At 43.7% G+C, this 16,665-nt stretch overlaps 1 protein-coding gene across 2 annotated transcripts in view; it reads left to right on the top strand.

The window, feature by feature from the left end:
• The window catches only part of SCN2A (sodium voltage-gated channel alpha subunit 2), a 128,182-nt gene that overhangs the window by 64,168 nt on the left and 47,349 nt on the right, over positions 1-16,665 (top strand). For both annotated transcript variants that reach the window (XM_050916853.1, XM_050916855.1), the window contains 3 exons: positions 404-577; positions 12,264-12,620; positions 13,830-14,309. In XM_050916853.1, coding sequence (XP_050772810.1) covers positions 404-577; positions 12,264-12,620; positions 13,830-14,309 — 1,011 coding nt within the window. The remainder of the gene's footprint in view (positions 1-403; positions 578-12,263; positions 12,621-13,829; positions 14,310-16,665) is intronic.

Here is a 16,665-nt window from a genome sequence, read left to right as displayed (position 1 = left end):
TCTATGTCAAAATGGAAAAATCTGGTCTCAGATAAGTTTAGCCTTATCTCAAGAAATGGAGCAAAGATGTCATTTGAGAAGGAAGGAACAACTAGAATGGGTTCTGTGTGACAATCTCTCCATACATGCTTATTAGCAGTTTGAAGAGAAGACCTATTTCCCTTCTTTGCTTGTTTCCATTTAGCAATTAAATGTTGTGAGGCATGTTTTAGCTTCACTTATGAATTTGATTGCTAAATCAGTGCACAGAAATATTTAGAAGCTATGTAGATTTATCATAGAAAGCCCTTCTATTTTGGTAAGAGTCACTGGACACATATAACTTGTTAAAATTTGTCACTATTATTTTTATCTAAAATGTTCTTCAATATTATTAGAGTAACAGATTATCTTTTACCTTTAGGTCTTTACTGGGATCTTCACAGCAGAAATGTTTCTCAAGATAGTTGCTATGGATCCTTATTACTATTTCCAAGAAGGCTGGAATATTTTTGATGGTTTTATTGTGAGCCTTAGTTTAATGGAGCTTGGTCTTGCAAATGTGGAAGGATTATCTGTTCTCAGATCATTCAGATTGGTAAGTACACTAGTAAACAATTCAGGCTTTTACATTATATGTTTATACACACAAATATACTGTTTCATTTTTAATTTTCTCTTTGTATATTATGAATCTGGTGTACATTAATTTTCTCCAAAGCGAGTATTCTGCAGATCCTCATTACCGAGTCAGAAGTTCATTGCATCATTTTTTAAAAGCTGCTAAATTGCCCAGCAACTAGTTGCATGCATCTACTGTAGGTCATGCATCTTCCTCACAATGCATTAGTAATCTGACTTTCTTCTTTGAGTGATTGTCCACACAGATTCCACTCTTGGAGTGTGAGATTGGAGTCTTTTTAATATCAGTGTCTGCTGGGGCTGCATAGATGCCCTGAGTGCCCTCTCATTCCCCAGACCCAAAGGCATAAAGGGTGAGGTAGCCACAACCACACTCCATTCCGTCTTATCACCAATGCCTGCAAGATGGAACCTTATAGTATCTGTGAGACAGAACCCTGTAGTATCTGCATTCCTTGCTTTTATTGTGCAGCTAGCTTAGTTCTCCTACAGTTTGTGAAGTTTATTGCTAGTTTTAGCTTAGTATTGGTAAGTTTTCTTTGCCAATTGGCTTAGTCATGGTCTGTATAAGTATATTTTCCTGGTAAAGACCCCCTATTCATGGGCTTTTCTCACCCATAAAATAGCCAAAATGAGGAAAAGGACAAATGTAGTGGGCATAATTACTCCAGAGAAAATCATCTGCTCTGGCCATTTCATCCTCCTCCTCCTCCTCAGATGAGGCAGTTAATCTTCCATCCACTGCTTCAATAAATGAGCTAAAGGCTTTCCAGGACTTGTTAAAATAATGGCAGAGATGCTAGATTCTCCCTGGAGGCCATCCAGAAGAAATAACATAAGTATTTGGATATTCTGCTATTGGGTAACTAACCATATTGTTAATAATGGACTACTCAAACCATCCACATTGATCTAGAAAACCCTCACCCCCTTAATCCCAGTGACACTGAAAAAGGCAGAAAGGAGATACCAGGCATCTGCTAAAGGGTTTGAATATTTCCGTTAATGCTCTTCCCAGTATACTTATGGTACATATGGCCCTTGAGAGGTCAAAGCAGGAGAGAAGGCATTAGACTCACTGGGGCCCAGAGCAGAAACTAAGGAGTGGGCCCCCACCCCATCTCACCTGTTCACACATTGGATTTCGGCAGTGTTTCTAAAGCCAAAGCCAAAGCCCTGCCACTAGGGGCTAAAGCCCAAGCTCCCCAATGCCAGGCCCCTGTGGCATGGGGCCCCAGGCAATTGCCCTGCTTCCTACCCCCTAACGGCAGTCTTGCAAAGCTGTAAGGCTAGACCAATCTACCTCTCAGGATAAATGACATGAAGGGCTTAGATCTTTTTGGGTGGACCCCCTCAGATGAGTGTGTCAAATTTTCAGACATTGCTCTCTGCATATCAATTTCTGTTACAGGATACACTTTCCAATTTAATGGATAGACTCCCGAAAGACTGGCACAAGGCACTGAAGTGCCTAATGACAGAGAGTCAGCCCAGGGCCTGAACAGCAATAAAAGCAGTGCTTAATGCATCAAACGCACCAGAAAGGTTAATGGCCTCTGCCATGGCAATGAGGAGGTCGTCTTCGCTTGCATCCGGAATTCCACTGGGGATCCAGGTCACCAGACTTCTGATTCAGACCCCAGAGCCAATCTAAGATCCTTGGTACTGTATGTCCCAGCCCCCCTCAAAAAGCACCCAAGACAACATCAACCATTCTAGAGACAGAGACCATATTGTCAGTACTAGCCACAGCAATGGTCTTCAGATTGCCTGAGGAAGAGGCAGCAATTTCACCAAAGATGACCACTGCTTCTTCCTCAGCTGCCCCCTAATCTGGGGCTTCAGCAAGCAACAATTTTGATGCATACATCTAGAGTCTTGCTGGATGACCTTCAGATCCTCCTCCTTCCACCCTCCTTTTGGCAACCTCCTTCCCTATTTCCAAGAAGCCTGGGTTGTTCTTCGAGTGCTTGCTCATATCAACTCCAAGTATGTGTGTGCATGCCGCTTGCACAGTCATTGAAAGGCTTTCCCCCTAGCGGTACTCATCGTGTCCGCTGTGGAGCCCCCTGGAGTCGTGCCTTCATGGCGATGTATGTAGGTCCCTGCCGACTTACCGCCTCTTCAGTTCCTTCTTACCACCTGTGATGGCTGGAGCTGCTTCTTCTCTCTCTTGCTATGGCAAGCGATCCCCTAGTGGACTTTCCTATTTGTATCTGTAAATAGTTTTAATTAGAGTTAGTTAGTGGCTTTAATATATGATAGTTAGTTAGATAAGTTTCTGTTGGGGTTTATTCCCTCCATGTTCTTCCTCTCCCCCAGCCCCCTTTCTCAGTCTCAAGGCTTCAAACCGTGCGGGTACTGCCAGAAACCTATGCCCAGGGGAGACCCTCCTGCTTAAAGTGCTTGGGAGAAGCCCACCAGACTGACAAGTGTAAAAATCTGTAAAGGCTTCCGCCCAAGAACCAAGAAGGAGAGGAACTTTAAGTTAAAACTTCTCCTTATGGAGTCCGCTCTTTGTCCTCAGCTGGCACAGCCCGTATTGGCCTCAGTGAGGGAGGCTGCGGTGCCAACAAAGGACTCTGGGTCTAGAGACTCATAGCACCAGCATTCTCCAGCACAGAAGATGAGCTCTGTGGCTTCCTGGCATTTCTTGCACTCGCCGGTGTTGCACAAAGAGTAGAAGAGAGCCACAAGAGTGTGTTCGCACACAGTGAGAGTGGGGCAGCACGAGGGTGACCATGGAGTGCGTCCTGTGCCCCTGCTCCAGCAAAACTGGCAATGTTGACTCTGGCCTCACAGGTAGGTCTGTCGAGTCCAGTCCCATTGGACTCCCCAGTGTGGGAGAGCCAAATGGGGGAGCTGGATCTTCCATTCACCCCAGACACTTTTGAGGCTGCCAGGAACATCATAGCGATGACAGCCTCGCAGTCGCCGGCACTGGCAGCACTCGCACTGCATAGAGGAGCCGTGCTTTCTAAGGCCATGATGCTGCACTGGTCACCTCCCCTCGGCACCACTCTCCGGCACCATCCCACTCAGCACTGTCGTGATCACCAAGGTCGGGTTCGGAGCCAGAATTGTACATCTCCGGATTGAGCCAGCACCGCTCTCATCACCGTCACTGAGGCTGACACCAAGGCCAGCACCGAGACCGCCCTGCCACCATGCAGGAAGTATCAGCATGAAAAGACCTCCATGAGTTAGAGGTTCAGGATGACGTAGTGCTGCTAAGGGCAGCATCCTCTTCCTCTCCAGATGAAGCAGTAGTGGGTTCATCTGCCGCATTGCTGACTATGGACAATAGAGTCCACTAAGAGCTTTACTCAGAGGGGTAGCAGAAAATCTGGGCCTCCAGAGGGAGGAGATGTCAGAAGAAGCAGATCCCCTGGTGGACATCCTGACTCCTGAGAGTCCTTTAAGGGTGGCCTTACCCTTGAACAAGATTATCCAGAATATCACCAAGAAGACTCTATGGCAAACTCCCACCTCCATTCCCCGCATGGTCAAGGTGGGTGGAAAGGAAGTACTTTGTACTCTCCAAGGAGTACAAATACCTATTCATCAACCCTCAGCCAGGCACTCTGGTTGTGGCAGCGGCAAACACAAAAGAAATACCAGGGCATCCAGGTCCTACGCCCAAATTTAAGGAGGCAAAAAAGCTGGACCATTTTGGCCATAAGATCTATTCCACTGGGGGGCTCCAGTTTTGGATTGCCAATCAACAAGCGGTCCTCAGCCGCTATAATTTTAACTCTGGGAACTCTTTGTCCAAGTTCAAGGAGTTACTCCCAGCTGACTCACTCCAACTTTGGAGCCATCCTCGAGGAGGGCAAGGCTCCTTGCAAGCTGCATTGGACTCAGCGGACTCAGCGGACTCAGCGACACTCATGATGTCCACTGCTATAGCCATGTGAAGGAGCTCGTTTTGGACCTTCCACATGAGGACCAACAAATGATTCAGGACTTTCTCTTCAATGGCTTGGGTCTGTTTGCAGAGCAAACGGATCCAGGCTCCACAGTCTCAAAGACTCAAGAGCAATATTAAAATCCCTGGGGCTCTGTGCGCCAGTCCCACAAAGAAAGCATTTTAAGCCTCAGCCTCCGCCATGCTTCTACCCCTCTCAGTTCAGACAAGATTATAGTAGGAAGCGTGGTAGGAGTAATGGGTGAAGGACTTCACAGCCATCTTCCAACCAGCGCCAGAGCTCAGCGAGACAGTCTTCAGCTCCCAAGCAAAACTCTTGAAGGTGTGCCCAGGGGCGACGCACCAGTCACAATCCCGAATCCTTCTCCCCGTTTTTGAATCGTCAGCCCCATTTTTACCAGCCCTGGGCCCAGATCACCTTAGACCAGTGGGTCTTGCACACAGTAGAATTGGGATATTCTCTCCAATTCTGTTTCCTTCCTCTCTCCCACCCCCTTTTTTCATTCCTCTTCAGGGACCCTTCTCAAAACCAACTTCTCATACAAGAAGTGCAAGTGCTCCTAGAAGCCAGAGTCGTAGAGGAGGTCCCTCAGAAGTTCTGGGACAAGAGTTTCTATTCCCGAAATTTTCCAATCCCGAAAGCCAAAGGTGGGTTAAGACCAATTTTGGACCTGTGCAACCTCAACAAATTCATGAAAAAGCTGACGTTCCATATGATCTCTCTGGCTTCCATTATTCCCTCCCTGGATCCGGGGGATTAGTACACCGCCCTCGACTTGAAGGACACATACTTCCATGTGTCAACTGTGCCAACCCACAGGCGGTTCTTCTGCTTTGTGGTCAAGAACACTCATTATCAGTTCACAGTTCTCCCCTTCGAGCTATCAGCGGCTGCTCGGGTGTTCACCAAAGCATGTCCATTGTTGCTGCCTTCACAAGGTGGCAACAGGAACAATTTTTCCATACCTAGATGACTGACTTGTCAAGGGTTGTACCAAAGCCCAAGTGGAACAGTACATGAACCTCATACAGTACACTTTCAAAGAGCTCGGACTAATACTGAATGTGCCGAAATCAGCTCTAACCCCTGCGCAGTGAATAGAACTCATTGGATCTCTCTTAGACTCAGGTCAAGCCAAAGCATTCCTTCTGGAGTCTCGTTTTCTGAGTATGGACGCCATCATAGAGGACCTAAGGTAATACCCCACGACTATGGCCCAAGCATGGCCACTTGTACGTATGTATTACAGCACACAAGACTTAAGCTCCAGCCTCTGCAGGCCTGGCTGGCCTCAGTATCCAGGCCATCCCGAGACAGCCTAGACAAGTTAGTTACACTTCCTCCTCCAGTTATTGAATCTCTCCTGTGGTGGATCAACCGACAAGCAATGTGCGCGGGAGTGCCTTTCTCCAGCCCCCAACCCTCGATGTCTCTAGTCATAGATGTATTGGCAATGGGATCGGGGTGCACTTAGGAGGACTCTGGACTCAGGGCGTCTGATCCCAGGCATAACTTTCACAGCACACCAACATCAGGGAGCTAAGAGCAGTCCGCTATGCTTGTCAGATGTTCTAGGCCCATCTGGAGGGCAGATGTGTATAGGTGTTGACCAGCAACATGACAGCAGTGTTCTATATAAACAAGGGTGGTGCTTGTGCCTCTCCCCTGTTCTGGGAAGCCCTCGAGCCGCAGGATTTCTGCATCACCCATTCAATACATCCAGAGGCATTGTACCTTCCAGCATCCCAGAACGAACTGGCCAATCATTTCAGCAGGTCATTTCACAATCACAAGTGGTCCCTCTGCCCAGATGTTGTGATCAACATCTTTCAACAGTGGAGGTTTCCCCGAATAGATTTGTTTGCAACAAAAGACAACAGGAAGTGTCACCAGTTTTGCTCCTTCCTGAATCACAGCCCGGGCTCACTCGCAGATGCTATACTCCTCTGTTGGAAGGGCCATCTACTATATGCATTCCTGCCCTTCCCACTTGTAACAAGGTCCTGCTGAAGATCAGAAAGGAGGGAGCATCATTGATATTAATAGCACCAACGGGGCCACGCCAGCACTGGTTCACCACAGTTCTAGACCTGTCAGTGGACATGCCAATAACCCTGCCCCTGGTCCCAGATTTGATCACACAGGACCATGGCCACCTCCAGAATCCCAATCTGCAGTCTCTCTGTCTCATGGCATGGAAACTCTGTGGCTAAGCCCTTTGGAGCTCACATGCTCAGACCCTGTTAGAGGAGTCCTCCTTGGCAATAGAAAGACATATCTGGCCAAGTGGAAAAGATTCTCCATTTGGGTATTACAAAGTGATATTCCACCCTTACAGTCATCGATTCCCTTTATCCTGGACTATTTGCTGCATCTGAAACAGCAAGGTCTGTCGGTATTCTCAGTAAAGGTGCACCTGGCCCTATCTCAGCTTTCTACTCCAATTCAATTGGTCACTGTTTTTGCAAACCCCATGGTGGGCCACTTCCTCAAAGGCATAGAGAGACTGTACCCTCAAGTAAGGCAGCCAATTCCCCCATGGGATCTCAACCTGGTGCTCTCTAGACCAGTGGTGGGCAAACATTTTGGCCTGAGGGCCACATCTGGGTATGGAAATTGGACGGTGAGCCATGAATGATCACAAAATTAACAATTCATATTCAAACAGGGACAACATAAGTTTCTTTAAATATCTTATTAAAATAATTCTGTTGAACAATGCACTGTTAGAAAATTACATTACTGAGTTGTTTGTTGATTTTACCACACAATTTTGTCCTATCTGAACACAAATTGTATGTTAGCTAAAATTTTTCAGTGTACAGCAGTACATACTTCACGCAAAGATGAAATAATGTCATTCCTGCAGCATCCCCGAAGGGCCTCATTTTCAAAAGAGCTGTGATGGCAAGTGTTTTTTTAAATCAGAAAAGACGTTGCGCTAGGCCCACCCACCTATCATTCAGGCTCATCCACCTCATCAAACCCCCAACCCTGCTCCCCAGCTGGAGCACTGGAGCGGGGCAAGCCTCTGGCCCTGCTCCCTGACCGCAGAACCGGGCAGGCGTCATGGGGCAAGTCCCCTGACCCCACTCCCTGGTGGGAGCACAGAGTGGAGCAAACCCCCAACCCCGCTCCCCACCTGGAGCGCTGGCAGGCGAGAGCCACATAAAAAATTCTGACAGGCCAGACGCAGCCTATGGGCTGTAGTTTGTCCACCACTGCTCTTGACTGGTGGGACCTCCTTTAAATCCCTTAGCAACATGCTTCTAGAAAATAGTGTTCTTGATGGCTATAACCTCAGCCAGGGATGTGTCTGAGCCTAAGGCCTTAACTTCGGAGCCTCCGTACACGGTCTTCAATAAGGACAAAGTGCAGTTGTGTCCACACACTGCCTTTCTCCCAAATGTAGTTTCACAATTCCACGTGAACCAGGACATTTTTCTCCCTATGTTCTTTCGTAAGCCACGAATTAGCAACAGGGGATGAATGCTTCACTCCCTGGACGTCAGACAAGCATTAGCCTTCTACATTGAAACAACAAAGCCATTTTGGAAATCAATGCAATTCTTTATTGCAGTTGAGGAGTGGTTAAAGGGGCTTCCAGTCTTGTCCCAAAGGATCTCTTCTTGGATTACATCTTGTATTCAGGCGTGTTATGACTGCCCATACGCTGATGGTACACTCCACAAGGGCACAGGCATCTTCAGCAGCGTTCCTGGCACAAGTTCCTATTCAAGATATCTGCAGAGCAGTGACATCCACCGATCCACACCTTTATGTCGCACTATGCCATTACACAGCAGGCCAGAGACGATGCAGCGTTCGGGAGAGCGGTGCAACAATCAGTGAATCCATGAACTCTGATCCTGCCTCCTACGTAAGGCTTGGGAGTCACCTACTTGGAATTGACATGAGCAAACACATGAAGAAGAAGAAAAAACAGTTACCTATCTCTCATAACTGTTGTTCTTTGAGATGTGTGTCCTCATGTCTATTCCAAGACCCATCCGCCTCCCCTCCATCAGAATATCTGACAAGAAGGAACTGAGGTGGCGGCGGGTTGGTAGGGGCCTATATATACTCCCATAGAAGCACAACTCCAGGGGGTTCCGCAGTCAATCCGACAGGTACCACTCGGGAAAAAAATCTTCCAACAACTGTGCATGCGGTGCGCACACACACCTACTTTGGAATGGACATGAGCAACACATCTCAAAGAACAACAGTTACAAGAAGTAGGTAACCATTTTTTTGGATAGCCTCAGACAGGGCCGGTTCTAACTTTTTTGCCACCCCATCAAAAAAAAAAAGAGCACCACCCCCGTAACACCCCCGCCATGAGCGCTGTGCCACCCAAAGCCCTGCCCCCCCAAGCGCCGCACTGCCCAAACCCCCACCCCCCCAAGTGCTGTGCCACCTGAAGCCCCTGAGCACCGTCTGAAGCCCCACCCCCCCGAGCGCCGCGCCAGGCAAGCGCCTGCTTCCCCGAGCACTGTGCTGCCGAAGCCCCCACCCATCGCTGTGCCGCCCAAACCCCCATCCTCCCGAAAGCCCCTGCCCCCCCAGTGCCGCACTGCCCGAAGCCCCGCCTCCCCAAGCACCGTGCCGCCCAAGCCCCTGCCCCCCTCCGAGCGCCACCCGGCTGAAACAAAAACAAACAAAAAAAATCCTCCAGCGCTGCCCCGCCGAACCAAAAAAAAACCAAAAACACCCGAGCGCCACCACGCCCCAAGGTGCCACCCCAAGCACCTGCTTGGTTGGCTGATGCCTGGAGCCGGCCCTGGCCTCAGACCAGCGGGTCCTTGAGATCTGAGGAAGATTTGTGAAACAGGTTTCCATTGGTACTAGGAAGGTGTTGTTGGGTTGGTTCCCAAATAATTCCTTAAATTACAAAGATCTTGCATAGTATGGGGAAAATGTCTAGGTCTGTCATTCTACCCTAATAATAAATAAAACTCTGCTTACGCTTTCCTTCCCTCTGTGATTCACCTCTTGCTACATCCCGTTAGTGATGAAAGAGGAGAGAAGGTGTGCAGGAGAATGAGAAATTTTTTACCTGATAATTTTCTTTCTACTAATAGCTTCTCTCCTCATTCAGCTCACGTTGATATTCTGGTAAATTACTGGAATACAATTTATTACAATTGAAGTTTTCCTCTGAATCAAGAGTTGGATATATAATTACCTTAATGTTATTTATATAGTCTATCAAGTTGTGTCTTAATGCTAATAATCAGTTGCTGGAGTTCTATTTAGAATAACTCTTCTGGTGGCCCGAGTTAAATAGCCTCCAGCAACACCATTGAACTGCCTCCATATTCCACAGGAGGGAGGTATTATCCATTAGTGATAAATGAAGAGAGACATAGTGAACAGAAACAAAATGATAGAGTAAGAAATTTCTTATTCACTTCACCAGTGAAAATAGTCTGGTTAGTTTACTTTTTGTTTCTACTTGTTTCATATCTCGATCTTTGTACAATAACACAATGCTATACTATTTGGATTGTAAACAGTGCAGGAAAATGCTTTGGTCCTATCAAAAACTGGTTTTAACTTTTTTTAAATCATGAAAATATTTATATTAATACTGAGGCAAATCCTGGCTTTTTTACTTAGGTAAAACTAATTGTATTCAATGGCAGTAAAGAATGAATAGGGACTTAGGGCTTTGGGCTATTAAGTTTTGCAAAATTATTTTATTCTAAAATTAATACATTATACATCTGGGGCTTATTCTACCTTACAGTGTCTCTTGAACAAAATAATTCCTGGAAAAAAACGAAGAGTGATTATCTTTGAGATGATCCTGTTAGGTGCTGATCACCCTCAATGAGAGAATTTGGGGAGCTCAGATCTTACTCTGTGAATAGGTTGCCAAATTAAATTACTTTGGCAACTTTATTTAGAATCTTGTCATGTAGCAAATACAATGTAATTAACATCCTTCCTTGTGTATAACATCTTTCATGATGAATATTTGCATGCTGCCATTATTACCAGTGAAATTGGGGATACTATGAATCTTCTTAAGAAGGTTCAATAAATTTAGCTCAAAGAAGCTGAGTTGGTCAGTATTTAACTTGTGCATTGCTGCCAGTTCTCATGATTATATCAAAAGTCTCATAGAACTTAATGTTTTTCTTGAAACTCCAGCTCATGGAATCAAGTGATAATGGAAGAATTTTAGCTCTCATTTAAATAAGTAAAAGTAACTTTCCAGCTCTCAGCGTTGTGGAGAAAAGTTTGAAAATATGAGCTGAATATATCCTAACAGCTCAGAAAGCAGAAGACTAATAAAAAGAATCTACCATTTTTTAAAAAATCCAATTATTTTTAAGCCAATCTCATGTTATTTAAACAGATTAATAATTTTTGAATGCTTCAGGTTGGCAATACTGTTTGTGTACAACTAGAAATGTATGAACCAATTCAAATGAAATAACAAATACCATTAGCCCAATTCCTGAAATAATCCCAACCAGAACTTTTTTGAAGTTTGATTTAAAAAAACAACACACAAGTGTTTATTTGTTTAATTTATATGCATTTGCTCCTCTGCATTTCAGCTGAGAGGAAATACTAAAATACACCGTTGGTTGCAGGCCTGGTTGAAACCAAAAAGGAATTTCATGCAATTGGAATAAACATTGTAACTCTATCATCCTTCTTTGAAGGAAACCTTCCAAACTTGTGAGGTCCACCCAGACCTAACATCACTGAAAAACAACTGCAGGAGCATCAATGATGCATTCTAGCAGCAATTACATCCAGTACTCTTCTGCCAGGATGATCTCTGTGACAGGAGGAAGTGAATTTGGAGGAATAAAGGAGATAAAATCTTTTTCTCAGGTGGATTTAATGAGACAGGGTAAAATTTTCAAAAGTGCCTAAGTCCCATTTTCAAAAGTGATTTAGGCTCTTCAGAGCTTTAGTCCCATTGACTTTCAGTGAAATTTAGGATCTTTTGAGTCTAAATCACTTTTGAAAGTGGGATTTAGGATCCTAAGTCACTTGGGTGCTTTTGAAAATTTTACCAACATTCCTTTTATAATAGCTGAGTGCTTCACTCCAGATGACAAATCCCCTTCCTATATGTATGCTGTTAGCGAGCATTCTCTTTCATTGAACTGAAAGCAAAATGTATTTTTATATTATGAATTTTTTAAAGGATGTAGGGCCCAAGTCATTCCTGAGATAATTCCACTGATTTCAGTGATTTATCCCAGGGATGAATTTGGCCCATTGTCTTTTTGGTTCTATGTAGCTTGTTAGCAACTAATCATCTGCACTTTGTCTATGGGAGCTATATCTTTGAGAAAATTAGTGGACATGATAAGCATGTTCATTGTAGTGTTACTGATCCCAACAGAGTGGTTCTCTCTTCTTTTTATGTGGTTACAGAAAAAGGCACAGTCTGAGATTCTTTGGCATTTGGGTGTAACTGAAGCCCGTAGTGAAAGGCTACATTTTTTTGGCTGTTAGGGACTTGAATTAGGACTTCAGTCTGTACACGTCTTATTGTAGAAACCTGCTAAGCCTTCGTGGCCAGCATCTATGAAAACATAAATGTGATGACTAAAGGTTGTAACAGTTAAATAAGACATTTTACAGTTATGGGTTTTTGGTAACTGAAAATCTTAAATGCATTGATAATTTCATTATAATTAGCAGCATCAGTAACAGTGCTCCTTTGCTCTTGTTTTTCAGCTTCGAGTTTTCAAGCTGGCAAAATCTTGGCCAACACTGAATATGCTGATAAAGATTATTGGTAACTCAGTGGGGGCTTTGGGAAATTTGACATTGGTGCTGGCCATCATTGTCTTCATTTTTGCTGTGGTTGGTATGCAGCTGTTTGGTAAAAGCTACAAGGAATGTGTCTGCAAGATCTCCAATGACTGTGAACTTCCACGCTGGCACATGCATGATTTCTTCCACTCTTTCTTGATAGTATTCCGAGTGTTGTGTGGAGAATGGATAGAGACTATGTGGGATTGTATGGAGGTTGCAGGGCAAGCCATGTGCCTTATTGTTTTCATGATGGTCATGGTGATTGGAAACCTAGTGGTATGTATCTAATTTATTTTGCAAAAAATGTTGCCTTATGTTATAAAATATGCTTTTAATTTTAGCTGAGGTGAACTAACGGGAGTTAAGGGCCAACTTTTTAAAATTTAAACTATCCAAATTCATCTCGTATTTTAATCAAAATAAGACAGTTCACATCATAATTGAACCTGGAATGTGAATTGATGGCTCTGGGAACACTCTTTCACACATTTCTTATTGATTAATATACAGCAGCCTATACTAGGAATACACTGTCTGTATGGTATGTGTAGTGTATATGTATGTCAGGACAGCCGGGTGACTGGCTGTAGCTTGAGCAGGAGCAGACACAGGCTGGAGCAGGAACACAAGCTGGAGCAGGAGTAGTCTCTGTCATTACATCAGGTAGCAGGGAGCATCCCCAACAAGGTAGTGACACTGAGCAGACTGGAGTTGTTACTTTCATTAGGATCCTGTATACCTGCCATGGGGTCACCTGGTTAGACCCTTGCTTGTGGATTAGCTAGACCATTAGGACATGTAAGTAATTATCTCAGATGACTCAGGCTCCGAGCACTCAGAACACACAGGCTCAGAGATAACTCTTTAGGCTCAGAACACTCAACACAATACATTACATTGTATGAGTATTTATTTCTGTAGCATTTATTGAATATTATTTTTCTGATTGTCATATTTATTTAAATAGTAAAGGTCAATGGTTTGCTAAGTATCCAGCCTAAGAAGCTGGGTAGATGTATTGTGGGGGAGGGGAAGAAGAAATTATCCCATCCTCATGCTGCAGAATGACAGCACAACTGCGTCCTAATGGCTGGAGTAGCCTCTGTGAGTCCTTTATAGCCCCCTTCAGGGCAGAGAGTGGGTCTACTGCCACCCTCTCTCAGCCTCTCTACACATGCCTTCACCTGTCCCATGCACACTGTTGTGCAAAGAGCTCATACAGCATGGGGCTCAACTTCTGGGACCTGGGTTTTCACCTTATTTGTCATCTAGCCAAGTGCATTTTGTGGGGATTTGCAACCTGAAATGCTGTTGGCAAGAAATAGTACAATACAACAGGAATAAACTAGGAAGAATGTCTTCAGATAGTTTGACATTACCGCTAATCGTGAAGTAAAAATTATGTCATTAAACATGACATAAAGTAATTACTGTCATCACTTAAAAATAAGACATCAGCTATGTTTTCTCCTTACTGTCTTTTAGGTACTCAACCTCTTTCTGGCCTTACTGCTGAGCTCATTTAGTTCAGACAATCTTGCGGCTACAGATGATGATAATGAAATGAACAATCTCCAAATTGCAGTGGCAAGGATTCAGAAGGGAATAGATTATGTGAAAAGAAAAGCACGTGAATTCATACAAAAAGCCTTTGTTAGAAAACAGAAAGCTTTAGATGAAATCAAGCCTCTTGAAGATCTAAACAACAAAAAAGACAGCTGCATTTCCAACCATACTGTCATAGAAATAGGTAAAGACCTTAACTATCTTAAAGATGGGAATGGAACTACCAGTGGCGTAGGCAGCAGCGTGGAAAAATATGTCATCGATGAAAGTGATTACATGTCATTCATAAACAATCCAAGCCTCACTGTGACAGTACCAATTGCTGTTGGGGAATCAGATTTTGAAAATTTAAATACAGAAGAGTTTAGCAGCGAGTCAGATCTAGAGGAAAGCAAAGAGGTAGGTCTATTTTATATTAATCAAGATGAGTTGTGACTTTATTTTCTATTTTAGCATTGATTTATCTAAATTTGATTCCTTTATAGTACCATATACAACCTTGTAATAATAGATACGAAACTTGATGGAAGGTTGTAAGTTTCAACTGTGAAAGAAGCAGAATATTCTATTCTATTTATTGTGACAATAGAGACACTTTTGACACTTTTTGAAAATTAAGATTAATTTCTATTTTTCATTTTTATTTTATCAAGACTATTCAATAATTGCAAAAGGTGCCAATTTTCTAGCCCAGGAAATTGAAGTCCTCAGTTTATGCATAGAACCACTGTAGAATGAGAAGCAGTCATGCAAATTTCCCCACACTTGCCCCACCAGTGCCTTAGTATTTCAACTGGATTCTGGAGGGTCTGCTTATGGAAATAACTTATCTCCATTCCTGTTCAATGTTTGGAGACTGTCAAAAAGAATGCCCATGATGACTATGGCTTTTTTTCAGAGTATAGCACTTGGGTTCTGTACTATGATCATTGACACCACTGAAGTTTCATCAGATGGTAACAACCACCAATTAGGGCTAGATCTAAACCAGTGACCTAAAGGTAACTGTCACGGAGTGTGGGGAAGTCAGGGCCCTATACTCTCACTTCCTGCAATTCACCATGACTCTCAGCCAGCCAATAAAACAGAAGGTTTATTAGACGACAGGAACACAGTCCCAAGTAGGACCTGTAGGTACAACCAGGACCCCACAGCCAGGTCCCTCTGGGGGGGCAAGGAGCTTAGACCCCAGACCTGGGGTACCCAGCCAGCCCAAAACTGACCCCCCCTCCAGTTGACTCACTCCCCTCCCCCCGGCTCCTTCTCTCACCTTTGTCCAGTTTCCCGGGCAAAGGTGTCACCTGGCCCCACCCCCCTCCTGACTCAGGTTACAGGCTCAGGTATTGTCCCTCAAATAAAGTCATCCCCTGCTCTCCCATCCCCAGTGCAGACAGTCCCAGTAAAACTCGACAATATTCCCAGGTCAATCCACCCCACTGCCTACTGTGTGACAGTAACAAAGTCTGGAACTTTTTTATCCCAACATTAATCAGCTTCACACAGCTGCCCATCTTTATCCTGCAAGTGTTGAGGCATTTGAATCCAATAACTTTCCCTGCCTCAGATTAAAATTTAAGACACAAGTGTCCATGGATGAGCCTCTCATGCCTGAGTCTGAGGGTATGTGTAATATTTAATAGCTCATCCTCAGTTCCTTTTTCCCACTGCCTGCATCAAATTTGTAACCACTTTTTCCAGTTTCTCTAGAGAAGTTCCTTTATTGTCACATTTTACAAATATATTTTTGTTTAAAAATTGTTAAGAAGAGTGCTTAGTTTGTACTTTATTGTTGAAATTATGACTCAATATAGAGCAGAGCTAGAAAAGTGGTTTAATAGACCTCTGACATTGTAAAGTTGATTATTTTCCCTCTAAGCATCCTATGTGCCCTAAATGCAAACATAGGACATATATCTGCTGAACTATTCTATTCCATTTTAATCTGCACTAAAGAAGAAGAAGAAACATTCCCCCTCAAGCACCTTCTAAGAGGTTTGGTTGGTGCATCATTCCATGATGATCTGACTATTTCCGAGCTTTCACTGCTACCAGAGGATCAGCCAAGTTTACTACCAAGCTTATCAAAGTCTTTCTAATACTGAGAGAATCAGTAATTGTCAGATGACAGCAATGATACAGGTTCTTTCTCCCCCTCTATCTAAATCATGTAGTTTCTTGGTATAATCCTGCTTCTTGAGCCTTCTGTTTTTCCATGTTTCCAGATATTTCCCCTGAAATAAGATTATCACAATCCTATTCACTTTACACCTAACACAACTATAGATGCTATTCATATGCTATGTTAAAATTTTGGGGAGAAAGGATCATTATATGGTTCAAACTCATGACTAAGGGTCAGAAGACATGGGTTTTGTTCCTTGCAAACTTTCTTTGTTATCCAGATGAATTCACTTAATCTGTCTGTCTATGTTTCTTTATCTGTAAAATAGGAATAATATTTATATAAATTACAGTGATGTTGTCAGGTTAAATTTATTTATCTGTGTAAAACACATAAAACTTTCCATATGAGGAATTAAATAGGACATCAAAATACTACCATTGTATTGTACCATATTTGTGTGTATTGACTATAATTGTCAGTGATGCATTAGGTGGTAGATACTATTGTATAAATGATGATAAAGAAAAATTCTGTGAACATCAATACTCTGAGATGGTGCTAGTCCTACTAAGACGAGGACCATGGTCTCAGTGGTACATTTATAAAACCTCTCTTTCTCTCTCTCCATTT

Source organism: Gopherus flavomarginatus, chromosome 10 (assembly GCF_025201925.1).
Source record: "Gopherus flavomarginatus isolate rGopFla2 chromosome 10, rGopFla2.mat.asm, whole genome shotgun sequence".
Taxonomy (NCBI): Eukaryota; Metazoa; Chordata; order Testudines; family Testudinidae; genus Gopherus; species Gopherus flavomarginatus.
This window is presented reverse-complemented; position numbering and strand designations above follow the sequence as displayed.